This window comes from Antechinus flavipes, chromosome 6 (assembly GCF_016432865.1).
Source record: "Antechinus flavipes isolate AdamAnt ecotype Samford, QLD, Australia chromosome 6, AdamAnt_v2, whole genome shotgun sequence".
Lineage (NCBI taxonomy): Eukaryota > Metazoa > Chordata > Mammalia > Dasyuromorphia > Dasyuridae > Antechinus > Antechinus flavipes.
Window position 1 is genome coordinate 194,736,826 of NC_067403.1, and position 13,061 is coordinate 194,749,886.

General features: G+C 39.3%; 1 protein-coding gene across 1 annotated transcript in view; it reads right to left on the minus strand.

The window, feature by feature from the left end:
* Positions 1–13,061, minus strand: part of CFAP99 (cilia and flagella associated protein 99) — a 165,860-nt gene that overhangs the window by 27,505 nt on the left and 125,294 nt on the right. Inside the window, exons 8-11 of the mRNA XM_051964330.1 lie at positions 10,596–10,673; positions 8,539–8,610; positions 6,872–6,960; positions 984–1,188 (exon numbers count right to left, since the gene is read on the minus strand). Coding sequence (XP_051820290.1) covers positions 984–1,188; positions 6,872–6,960; positions 8,539–8,610; positions 10,596–10,673 — 444 coding nt within the window. The remainder of the gene's footprint in view (positions 1–983; positions 1,189–6,871; positions 6,961–8,538; positions 8,611–10,595; positions 10,674–13,061) is intronic.

The window sequence follows — 13,061 nt, forward strand, 5'->3', positions numbered from 1 at the left end:
ACCTAGCTAGGGACCAGAAACAAAAAAGAGTCATGTCCAAAAATATTTGTAAAAGTACTTAAACACAGTGCCTGGCTTTATGTAATTTTATTTATTGATTAATATATTACATATTTGCATAATTTCCTATTCTTATTGTTGTTCATTAGCTTGAGCAAAATGTCCAGAACATTGTGCACAGCAGCAAGATTATGTGATGATCATTTCTGATGGACATGGCTCTTTTCAACAGTGAGGTGATTCAGGCCAGTTCTCTCTTGTGAGAGAGAAAGCCTTCTGCACCCAGAGAGAGAACTGTGGGGACTGAGTATGGATCACAACATAGCATTTTCACCTTTTTTGTTGTTTGTCTGCTTTTTGTTTTCTTTCTCATTTTTTTCCTTTTTGATCTGATTTTTCTTGTGCAGCATGATAATTGTGGAAATATGTATAGAAGAAATGCACGTGTTTAACATATATTAGATTATTTACTATCTAAGGGAGGGGGTGAGGGGAAAGGAAGAGAGAAAAAATTTTGGAACACAAGGTTTCACAAAAGTGAATGTTGAAAACTATCTTTGCATATATTTTGAAAATAAAAAGCTTATTAAAACAAAACAAAACAAATCTTATCTTCTTTGATCCTCACACTCTGAAAGGTAGCTGCTACTATTATTCCTATTTTACAGATGAGGAAACTGAGACAAACAGAGAGGTTAAAGGTTTTGCCCAGGATCAAAAAGCTAGTGAGTTTCTGGGGCCAGATTTGGAGTCAGTTCTTCCTGACCCCAGGCCCAGCAATCTATCCATTGCATCACCTAACTCCCTGAAATGCCATGAGATTGTTTTGGCTTCCCAAGAACCAAAATAGAAATAAACAAATCAGGTTTTTTTTCCCCCTTTTAGTAAAAGTCACCACCAACTTCTTAGTTTCACTGTCTGCAAATCAGGGGGGAAAAGTCATTAGCCAGCCCTTAACTGTTAGGAGAAACCAGGTACATCACCATTTCTTTCTTCTGAATGGCTTTTTTCTTGTTTTCCTTAATTAGGTTCTGACGCTGTATAATTGCTTCTTCCCGGCTTAGCTTCCCCATCAGCCTCAGGTACTCTGTCCTAGCCAGTTCCTCCTCTAATTCTTTCTCCTGTAGTTTCTTTTGTCGTTCTAAGAAATCGGAGAAGCTTTTGTATCCTTGAAGGAGGTCGTCAATCCTGGGGACAGAAGGGGAGGAATAATAACAAAAAAATAATAAGAAACTACTTATTAGTCAATTCGTCTGCCTGAGCTTTAGTTTTCCAATCTGTAAAATAGAGGCACAATTAAGTTCCCCGAGTTGTTTTGAGGAAGACATTTTGGGAATCTCTTACTATTAGGGGATACAGTACCTAAGACAGACTGTTTCAGGGGCTGGAGTTGGCAATTTAATTAACAAGTATTTACTGAGAACGCTTTCTTTGGTTGTGTAGAAGTACTGTGTCTCTATGAAACATAATTCTTACCCTCAGGAAGTAAACTCTCTAGTTAAAGGAAACACAATGGGGACATGTTATGCTGCAAAAAGAAAGTGACATGGTGGGGATTCACTGGAGAAAGAGCTGGACCCTTCTTCTTTAGGGAGAGCAGGCTCTCCAAGGCTCAAGTGGATAAACTCCTGGATACACGTGCATAATTTACATAATAGCACTCCACATAAATGTGGAGTTTTAGATGAAATGATGTCATGGGAATTAAAATTTTCGGCGCTATCTGAGTGGTGTCTGGGGAGAAGTGAAAGAGAAATAGGAACTGTGAGCATCAAAGATGATGGGAAGAGAGTGAGGGGGGCGGTTACATGAATATGAAGTCCTGCACTCTTGAGGGAAAGTTTGACCTGAACTACAGATAGATAGGGCAGCCAGATGGCACAGTGGATAGAGCACTGGGCTGAGAATCTTCCTGAGTTCAGATCTGGCCCCAGATACTTGCACTTAACCCTGTTTGCTTCAGTTACTCATTTGTAGAAGGAAATGGCAAACCACTTCAATATCTTTGCCAACAATACCACCACCACATACAGATAACAAACTGGTTCTCCAAAGCTGCTGGCCTGACTTGTTAGTACAACAGAATACTAAGATAAATTTAGATTTTTTTTTTGCCACCCTTGGAATCTGGAAGGTTAGAATGGGAAGGAGGAATGAAGAGAGACAATTTTCCTGAGCAATCAAGATTTATTGTATAAAAGAGTACAATCAATATTTTCAGAGACCTGAAATTGTGTTAAGTATGAGTGGGGATGAATGAGACTGGGTTAGGATTCCTGGACACACAAGCAGGCTCCAAGAATATCAAGAGTCCAGAATGATTTGAGACCCATAATGAATGATGACAATTCAAAGCCACATGGTAGATAAGAGAAATGTCAAAAAGAGAGAGGGGATCACTTGTTAGGGATGTTTGGGATGACACAGATGACAATAAAGCTGGCAGTACTACTCAGTCCTTGGTAGCTTCCATTTTCTTAGGAGAATGATTATCGAGGTAGGTAGAAAAAATGGGATTTTACCTGGGAATTTGAAATTTGAGATAAACAAGGAGATGAATCAATAACATTTGTTAAGCATTAACCATGTGCCAGACACTGTACTAAGCCCTAACAATGCAAAAAGAGGCCAAAAAACAATTCCTGCTCTCAAGAAGCTTATAGTCTAATGGGTAACTGGTGAAAGAGGGAGAACCTGGCCAATATGATTGAGTCTAAATTATTAGGCAGGGGTGGACTACATAAAGAGGTATTGATGTGATGGCCATTTGGTATCTTTTAAATGGTCAAAGCTATCATTCCATTGATGAAATTCAGGCTAACTACAGACACAGTATTGTCCTGATCTAATAGTCCAGTCAGAAGTGGAAACTAAGTTAGTCTTGGGGGACTGTTTTTGATGAATTCATATTGGCTCTTAGCATTCACAGTCTCATTTTTTAATGTTCAAAAGCCATTCCTTTAATAATTTATCCTAGATTTTTGCTAGGAATCAAATAACTCTTTAGTCATTCTCCCCCACTTTTTCAAATTGGGACATTTTCCTTCTCCAATCTCCTTTTTCTCATGATACCTCATTCATTCCCCATAACCTTTCCTAAAATTTAAGTTTGTCCATGTTCCCCTATTGGAGAACATGGGGAAGTTTATTGAAAAAAATAAACTCCAGTGACTCCCTATAACCTGTAGGAGCAAATAAAAACAACTTCTTTGTTGGGTATTTGAAGTCTTTCACATCCTAGTTCCAATTTACATTCCCTCCTTATTCCAAATTGAGCCCTTTCATACATTCTATGGCTCACTCCAACTTGCCTTCTAATTCTTCCTCATTCTTCGCCTCTACCTCTAAAGACTCTAAGTTTCAAGGCTTAGTTCGGCATCACTTTTTAACTGAAGCCTTTCTTGATTCTATCCACCCAAAATCACTTTGTATGTACTTTGTGTGTGATGATATTCCTGCATGTTGTCTCCCTTAATAGAATATAAACTTGAAGGCAAGGACAGATTCACTTTTGGCTAGGAATTCCCAATAACTAGCACACTGCTTGAAACATAATGCTTAACAAATGTTTGTTGACTGACAAAGAGATCTGTATGATCAAGGTATTTTGAATTTGCAGAATGTGGGTTTGGAGCTTAAAGAACCTTCATTTTTTTCTGCTCTCATTGGAAGTCATCTTCCAAAGTAGCACAATCCACTTTTGGTCTGCTTTAATAATTCCCTCCCCACTTTTCCCTTGCCTTTTTTTCTTCCCTCCATTTGTCTAGGGAGTTCTATCCAGCTCTATGCCTACTACACCCTCTCATTTTCCCCTAATATTAAACCCAAATCTGCTTCTTCAAATTCTGCCTCTTATTCCTAATTATGCCTTTTGGGGGCCAAGCTCAGTCTAACTCCTTTTAGACATCCTCAGCTGGCACAGTCTTCAGTTCACTTAGGATGTTCCATAGTTGTCAATAATAGCAGCCAACATTTCTATGTGCTAAATGGTTTACAATTATTATTTCATTTGATCCCCACAACCATGCTTCAGGGTAGGTGCTATTATCATCCACATTTTACAGATGAGGAAACTGAGGCATACACAGGTGCTCAAGGTCACACTGTTAGGAAGTGTCTGTAGCTGGATTTGAATTCAGGTCCTTCTCACTCCCAGTGCTCTGTCCACTGCCACCATCTTGCTTCCCAGCTTCCAAAACTACCTAGCTACCCACCTTCCAAAACTCTGGTGCTCAGATCTGAGATGGTAGTAGGCTGACCCGGGCTCTCATCTCTTGTTCTGGTTTCTGTGCCAAAGTTGTCTAAATATGCTTTTGTTAAACATGAATGAGTAGGCATGGAAAATTCTGCTAGTGTAAGTGGATTTTGCCTAGGGAGTTGATCTTTCTCTTACACTTTCATTTTTCCATAATGAACTATTAAGTGCATTTAATGATGTCATTACATTGATTATGCAGCCACAAGGAGGGCAAACGACTTGGGTTTATTTCTCATATTCAATCACCAAAGAGTTTATGGGAAAATAAGGATTTTTACAACACAATAATTTGACATTACTAGAAAATGGGAAGATTTATCTTATTTCAGGCATGGATTTATGTACAAATCTCACCCAAAGAGGACTTTTTTTCCTTTATTCCCAGTCTTCTCTAATGATATGTTTTATTATGTTCATATTAAGCTACTGGATGATAAGGAAACAGAGGCATCCCAGGGCAAAGAGAACTCTGATGAAGATGAAATGTATTCTCTGAGAAATGCTATATCAGGCTGATCTCTAACAGGGATCATGTTTATGAAGAGATAAAATCAAATTCTCTTTGACATGTTTGTCAGTGGTTGGAAAATTCTGCTTTCAACTGGGACATTTAGGGAGGCAGTACAGTTAGGCTGCTAGGAACAGAGCTAATGAGGAAACTTTTCAATTAATAGCTTCATACTAATGTCACCCAGCCAATTTAACACTTAATTAACCTGCCCCCTGTTCCTTCCAACATCTTTTCAAATACAGTGAAATCATCCAGATACATCAGGGTTTTTGAGTAACACCTTCTCTGAGAGACACTGAAAAAGGCAGGGTCCAGGAACCCCTTGGGGAGTGTGTTCAAAATGGTGGAATTCTATTGGGCAGATGAAGACCATCTTCTCAGATGAAGACCATCTTCTCCCTTTCTTCTTCTGCCTTGGGGATGACAGCACTGGCTGTTAAGGTCAGTTCTAAGAACCACTGTCTGCCTAACTCATGGCACCTTGAATTTGAACTCTTGTTTCAGGTCTGATAATCTTCACTCATCCAGATTTTTCTGGGCTATTCCCCTATCACCACTGGGAATGAGGAATTCCAACTATAGAAACTGATAGCACCATTCCTTCAGAAGGTTCCTAAAGTCTTCAATGTCAATGAAGAAATTTTTCTGAGATCACCGGTCAGGATCTGGTGAGAGGGATTATGTGGGTTGTGCATCTTATACCCACAGGGAAGAACTTCCTGATCTCATATTATTCACTCTTGAAGTAATGGAGAATGACCAAAAGTTGTACTTTTCTGGATCAGATGGAGCTTTCTATCTAGTTCTTTCATGCCCTCTGAAAGTCTTGGTTTCTATCTCCTCGGATATTTATTTAAAATTAGATTGTTAGGGTGTCAAGAATTGACCCTCTACTTGAGGCTTGCAAATTGCCAGGACTTTTAACAAGCTAAATATGTCCCCAGGTATTAACAAACTAAGAAGGGAAACATGAGAACAGCATGTCAACAGCAAGAGGAATTCCTGATGAAAGTGTAGGAGTGACTAGAGGACTCTGGTCTGAAGTCATCAGAAGAAAAGCCTTCTCTTGGTTATGGCAGGAATAAGATACAATTGAGAAGCTGCTTTTTGGCTATGTGTTCATTTTCTCCCCTCCTTTTCCCAGTGTCCTACTCAGAATTTCCCCTAGCTCACCTCTCTTACAAGAGTTTGTATTGGCCTCCCAACAAGTGTACAAATGTACCTATCCACCAGGGTAGCATCATGATCTGCCGTGGTCTGCATCCACTTGTGGAAAATTTAATTCCCCAAAAATAACTTTTCTAGGAGAGATTATACTTTTTGTACTTTGTTCCACAGAGATAACTAGAATCAATGACAGCAACAAGTTGAACAGGGGCTTCCAAAAATATAATGGGATGCCTTGGGACCTAACAGAGACAGGACCAGAATTCTGTTCTGACTCTTATTCTGCCTTTACCCAATAAAATGGAGGTTCAAGGTCTGCCTTTCTGGTCGATGTGTTCTTTTCCCATGATCTATCCATCCATCTATTTATCTGTCTATCTATCTAGACATAAAGATAGAAGTACATAGATCCTCCAGGGCGATTAGAAACTTGCCAGTCAGACACTTCCATCATGGCTCCCCCATATTGGTACTGCTACATGGAGAAAGGCCCTAGAACCCATGACATGGCTCAGCCTTTTGCTGCTCATTCTCAGACCACACTAGTGAGTCTGCCAACCCACAGCCTGGAGAAGAGAAAATTTAGGAAGACAATGATTGCTCTCGTCAAATATATCTTGAGGAAAGATTACTTGTTTCTCTGCCTCTAAAAGCCTCCACTGGAAGCAATGGGTAGAAAGTGTAGAGAGGCAGATTTCGGCTCAATATAAATAAAGTTTTTCTAATAATTAGTGAGCTCTCCATCGCTGGAAGTCTTTAAGTGAGTGGCCACTTGTTGGGGATAGAAGAGAGGGGGTTACTGATCACATACAAGTTAGATTAATGCCCTTTGAAAGTGTCTTTTCCAAGTTTGAAGTTTCAATGATCCCTTCTCTTCCCCTTTCTCCTTAGCTCCCTCCCTGCCGTCCTTAGGGCCACCCCTTCTGGGTCAGTACCTTTGAAGCTCCTTCTCTGCTTTATGTTGGTACAGGGCCTCCTCTCTGTAAAGTGCTGCAGCATTAAGTTTCACAGGGACATTGTCAGGCTGTCAGAGAAAGGAGGGCACAGAACTTGGTTTAGCTACGTGAGTCACAATGCTTAGGACCCAAACGCTTTCAAAGGAAAAAGAAAGCTGAGGCTGGCATTTCTGTCACCTTAGATCCCATTTCAAGCAGAGGCACAAATAGTGCTTCAAGCTAGAATCGAAAGCTCTCAGTGGACAACTGCTGACGATGTTGTCAAGGCCTGCCAGAAAAACTCAAAAGTTTTAGTATTTTTCTTGACACAGGGAGCACTGAAAGTTCACAGGAGCACGCAGTGTAGGGGGAAATCACTCACAGAGTCATGCTCGCTCTCTCTATGTCTCTCTCTCCCTTCCTCCTTCCTCTCCCTTTTTCCCTCTCCATCTCTCTCTTTCCCTCTCTCCCCCTTCCCTTCCCTCTTCTCCTCCTTCTCTACCTTCCTCCCTCTTCCTTTTCTCCTCCCTCTCCTTTTCTTTCTCTCCCTCCCTCTTTCCCTCTCCCTCCCTCCCTTCCTTTCTCTGCCTCTTTCTCTCCTCTCTCTCCCTCCCTTTCTTTCTCTCCCTTCTTTCCCTTCCCTCCCCCTTCTCTCTCTCTCCTCCTACCCTCCCTTCCCTCCTCTCCTTCCTTTCTTCCCCCTTTCTTTCTCTCTCTCTCTCTCCTCTGAACTCATACAACATTTCAAATGTGTGCCATCCATTTGTTTTTTGGCATAGTCTGCCATCTATCAATTAGCTTTTTATGGGTAATGGTTTCTCTTCCCAAATAATCTTAGAGCTCCTTGAGGTCAGAGGCATTTTCCTGTGTACCTTTATGTGCTCCACAGGGCCTAAGACAGTGTGTACCCTAATGTTGAGTACGGATTTGTGGATTTTTCATCAGAAACTGCAAATCAAAGTTGATAAAGAAAAACTCTCTTATTGTATTAGGTTTATTTTTAAGATGATTAGGAGAAAAAGAAAAAAAACCCTCTATGTTCTAAAAGGTTTATAGTAGCTCTCTTTGTTGTGCCAGAGAACTGGGAATTGCAGGGATGACTGGCCAAGTTATGTCATATGATTGTGATGGAACACTACTATGTTATAACAAATAATGAGCTCAATGATCTTAGAAAAATATGGAAAGACCTGTATGAAGTAATTAAGAGTGAAATGAGCAGACCCAAGAGATCATTGTATACAATAACAAGAATACTATTTTAAAGAAAACTTTAAAGAATATTATTTTGATTATTATAAATATCCAAATTAACTATAAAGGCTACATAAAGAAAGACACTATTTTCATCCAGAGAAAGAACTGATAAATAGAAGTATATGTAGAATAGTTTTACATGCACATACACACATTTGTATCTAATAGTAGCCATCTCTGGTGGGGACAGGGTGAAAAAAAAGGGGAAAAAAAGAAATGTATATAATTGTTGAATATTTAAAAGGAATAACAAGTTGTACATAGTAGATTTGCAGTTTCATTGGTAATCATTTTTCCAACTTTTTTATTATTGTAATATGTTACTTAAAGGCTTATTGTTCTACAAATTAAAAATAAAATAAAATAAATTATTTGTATTCAGCTACAAGTCTTGAAAGTTATCTACATACCTTATAGAAAACCAATGGAAGTTTTGAGTTGGTTTTGTGGGATGCCTTGAACTTATAATCAGGTTGCTGGTTCTGTAAGAGTTTCAAAGGAGATGTTAGTGAGGAGGTATCTAAATGGGTCACCAAAAACAAATGATCGATCCAGGAATTTTGCTTAGCTTCCACCAAAATCCCCCAAACCTTCTCATGAATACTGCCTATCACTTCATGGCCTCATTCCCCCAGTTCATGTGGATCTGTTCTTGGTGGTACTTATGTAAAGGATTATTTCAAGAAATTCTCTCCAAGTCTTTCCCTCTGTGGAATCAACTGACTCAAGGGAAGCCAATGATATGCCTCGAGCAGGGATCAGTGCAGAAAAGTCAACCATTAGAGACAGATTCAAGTTTGGGGAAGACGGGCTGAGTTATATCATCAGTTCTCCTAGTACCACTTATCTCTGGGAACCTTTGCTCTTGCATGTTTGTGTTAAAAAAAAACCCACTAAAAAACCTAGTACCAATCTATTATGATTTGGGGATTAATCTTCCAATTTAGATGGTATCTTCTCTGTACCTCCACAAGGACTTCCCTTACATTACCCTTTCCCAATAAGAGGCATAAGTCAACCCTGGTCTGGGTAATAAAACTCTTAACACTTTCAAGATTATCCTCTAGCAGAGTTAAAAGACAAATAAAATATTAAAAGGAAGCCAATAGTCCAATATCTCCAAAGTCATGTCTTGATGGGGTGTAGAGCTTTTCCATGGATGGTACATGATTTGGGGCCCTCAGCTATCAAGGAGGGATCAGCAATTGGAGTGAACAGTCTATATTTCTGAACCTGTCACCACTAAGACTTAGTTTCTAGGCTCATGGGTGGGAGCTCTCTCACCTCACCTCAGTAGCTGCAATGGGGTCTGCAGAGGTGCTGCCCCTCTTGTTCAGATGAAACCATACTATGTCAGCCTCGAGGGTCTCCTCTTTGCTATTTACCTCTTCCTCAGCTACTGAAGGGGCCATTTGCAGGGATCAGGCAGAGGGCTGAGGAAGCAACTTCTCCCCGCTTGTAGTGGCTTGTCCAACTTAGTTTGGGTATTTCTGCCTGAGCCAGAGATCTGTCACTGGTCTGGGGAAATAATGTGTTTTCTCCTTTGTGTCTAGGAAGGATGTGTGTCCATAGCCTAGGTATGATGTGAGAGTGTCCATTAATAGGGACAACAGGTAATGAAGAAAGCCTTTGGGTCTCATGGGACTTATGCTTAGAATATGTTCCTGAGACTCCACCAAGTCTAACCAGGAAAGAAAGTATCTTCAAATATGTGCAGTAATGAGATTCAGGGGATGACTGAGTCATCAAAACATCCTCAAGAATTCCCCAGGATCTTGTATGGCAGGGCGTGTGTGCTTCTAGAATTAAAAGATCTGAGCTTGGACAAAGAGTGGGGGGCTAATTAGATAAAGCAGTCGTTCTTCTGCACTCTTAGGTTTTAACTTTCCAATCTTTGGCAGATTCCCTTAGTTTTGAACTCTAGCCAGCCCCATCTCATCTTGACATCTTGCAGTTTTTCTGGTAATGGATCCACCTAGCCTGCTTCTACTTTCTGTCTTATTCCGCTTTAGACCTGGGGAGGTTCATCCTTCTCTCTTTTCCTGCCTTGGCCCCTGCCCTGTGACTTTTCACATTTATGAAAAGTACTGGTCCTTCTGTCCCCAGGGTATATATATCAATGATGTCCACATTCAATTTGGTTATGTAGGACTTCTCTAAGGATGACCATTGAGGAGAATTCATTATTATACAAGATTATTTCCAGGTTTTTTGTTTGTTTGTTTGTTTTTTTGCTGAGGCAATTGGGGTTAAGTGACTTGCCTAGGGTCATACAGCTAGGAAGTGTTAAGTGTCTGAGACCAGATTTGAACTCCGGTCCTCCTGACTTCAGGGCTGATGTTCTATCCATTATACTACCTATTCCCCCCTTATTTCCAGTTTTTACAATGTTATAAATGCCGAAAATGGGGTAGGATTTAGGAGGTGCTTAATAAATGTTTAGTGTTTGATTGATAACTTAATTTACCGATTCTAATTCCTTTTGTTGTTTTGGTTTGATGATTGAACAACTATATGGGTTCAGATTTGCTTCCAGGAGTAATGTCTAGAAACAAAAACAAGAATATATATAAACATGACATAATACAATGTTACCTATTTATCTCTATAACTATAAGATGCTAACATGTTTAAACATTGGAAAAATATAAATGAATAAGAAAGCAAAAGTAAAAGGAACCTCATTGTAACTCTGGAAGGCTCTTATATCATCCCTCTTGCCTTGGCAGACTCAATTAAAAGGTGGAATTGTTAGTATATCTTTGACCTCTTTGATCACGTAGAGTAATTACCACACTTAGGGCTTCATCTAGAAATCATTTCTAATAAAAACATTATATCCTTTAACGTACGCTCTCTCTCTTTCTATATATACATATACATATACGTAAAATCTGAGATACTGATATTTTTTGCCTAGAACGTTCAGTAGGGGCGATAGGAGTAGGGCCATAACAAACATCATCAGATTTGCAGTTCTGAAACCTGATTTGGGGACCTGGGTCTGCCACAATTCATTTGCTCCTGTACTAGGGTAATGGATCCAGTGGAAATGAGGTGTAAGGATGTCTAAAGAGAGCAACCATCTCTTATGTTTTGAAGTTGCCTGCAGGGAATGGATAAAAACAAGTAAAAGAACCTTAAGGCAAAAGTATCTTGCTGATTTTAGGTCTGATTACAAAACACTGGTCTCCTGCCCAAAAGTCTTAAGCAATACTAATTCACAGAATTGCAGAGGTATATGGGATCTTAGTGGCCATCAAATCCAACCCATATTTGAGGAAACCCCCCCACAAAAGCCTCTGCTAGAAATTCTACAAATGGTCACCCAGGCTCTGCTTGAAAACTTCCAGTGAGAATGAATTCATGACCTCCTGAGACAGCCTATTGCATTCTTGGTGAGCTCTAATTGTTATATAGATGAGTAGGCGCCTGGACCCTAGAGTTGGAAAAGTTCACCCTCCTGAGTTAAAATCTAGCCTCCGACACTCACTAGCCATGTGAGCCTGGGCAATCTTTTAACTCTGTTTGCCTGTTTTCTCCTTTGTAAAATGAGCCAGAGAAAGAAATGGCAAATCACTCTACTTATCTTTGCCTGGAAAACCCCAAATGGGATCATAAAGAATCAGACACAATGAATGACAATTTTTATAAAGTTTTATCTGATATATGGACTAAATTTGCTTCTTTGAACTTTCTACCCATGGTTCCTAATTCTAACTTTTGAGGAAATCTAGCCCCTCTTCTTTCTAGAAACAGCCCTTTATTTCCACTCTAAATCTACTATTTTCCAGGCTAAAACCCCAATATTTCTTTCACCCATTCCCCATAGGGCATGAATTTGAAATCATTCAACATCCTGGTTGCTCACTCTGATTTCTCAATGTCCTTCCTGAAATGTGGTGACCTGAAGTTAACATGATACTCCAGAGCACGACCAAAGTAGAGCAGAAAGGGAAAATTACCTCCTTATCTCTAGAGACTGTTTCTTTTAATTTAATATCAACTTTTTTTGAGCTTCTATATGGGGATCTTAAGGATCCCCAGATCTTTAAAAAAATTTTCCCAATAAATTCTGGTCCAGCCCCTTCTCACCTATTCTGTCATTGTAAAGATAATTATTTGACCCTAAATATAAAACATGGCTTATTTCTATTGAATATCATCTTATTTGATCCATCTAGTATTCTACACTGTCAAGATCTTTTTGAATCCTGATTTAGTCATTCACAGTTTTCTCTCTCCCTCCTCGATGTGTTTCCTTTGCAAATTTGATACACATGCCCTTTATGTCTTACTTTAAGTCATTAAGAATGCTCAAGATCAAATTTAGATCCCTGGGGCAATCCACTAGAGACTCTCAGTGAATGATGAATGAACAATTCATTCACTGAATTCTACACCTTCACACAGGTGCCAAGCAATGTAGCACTTTTTAAAAAAACAAATATTATCTCATGCATGTTGAGGGACATTTTTTTTGGTAGTAAAACAATTATAGGAGCTGTGTCTGCCATTCAAAAGTGAAACATTGGGCATGTTTGTTCTAGTTTATTATTATTATTATTATTATTTTTACTATCCTGTCAGTCATGTACATTTAAGCTTTTTTTTTTAACCTAATGGGAGCAATTTTGAGATGCAAAGAGATACTTTAGGATTTGGTCTTGGTGTTTGTGTTAAATTCTGAGGAAATATTTCATTGGATCATGGTTTCCTTTTGTATTGTGCTAAGTGAAACTTGGTAAATAAACAGTCCTTTCGAAAACTGGGGGAAAAAACCAATATTATCTCATTTGATCCTTATAACCACCCAGTGAGACTGCTGTTTGTACTTTCTTTTTGAAGAGGATTAATGATATCACAAGTGATATCTTGATTTATGATTTAATTGGATTTAAGGGAGAGAGCTTTATGCAAAGTCACAGGCATT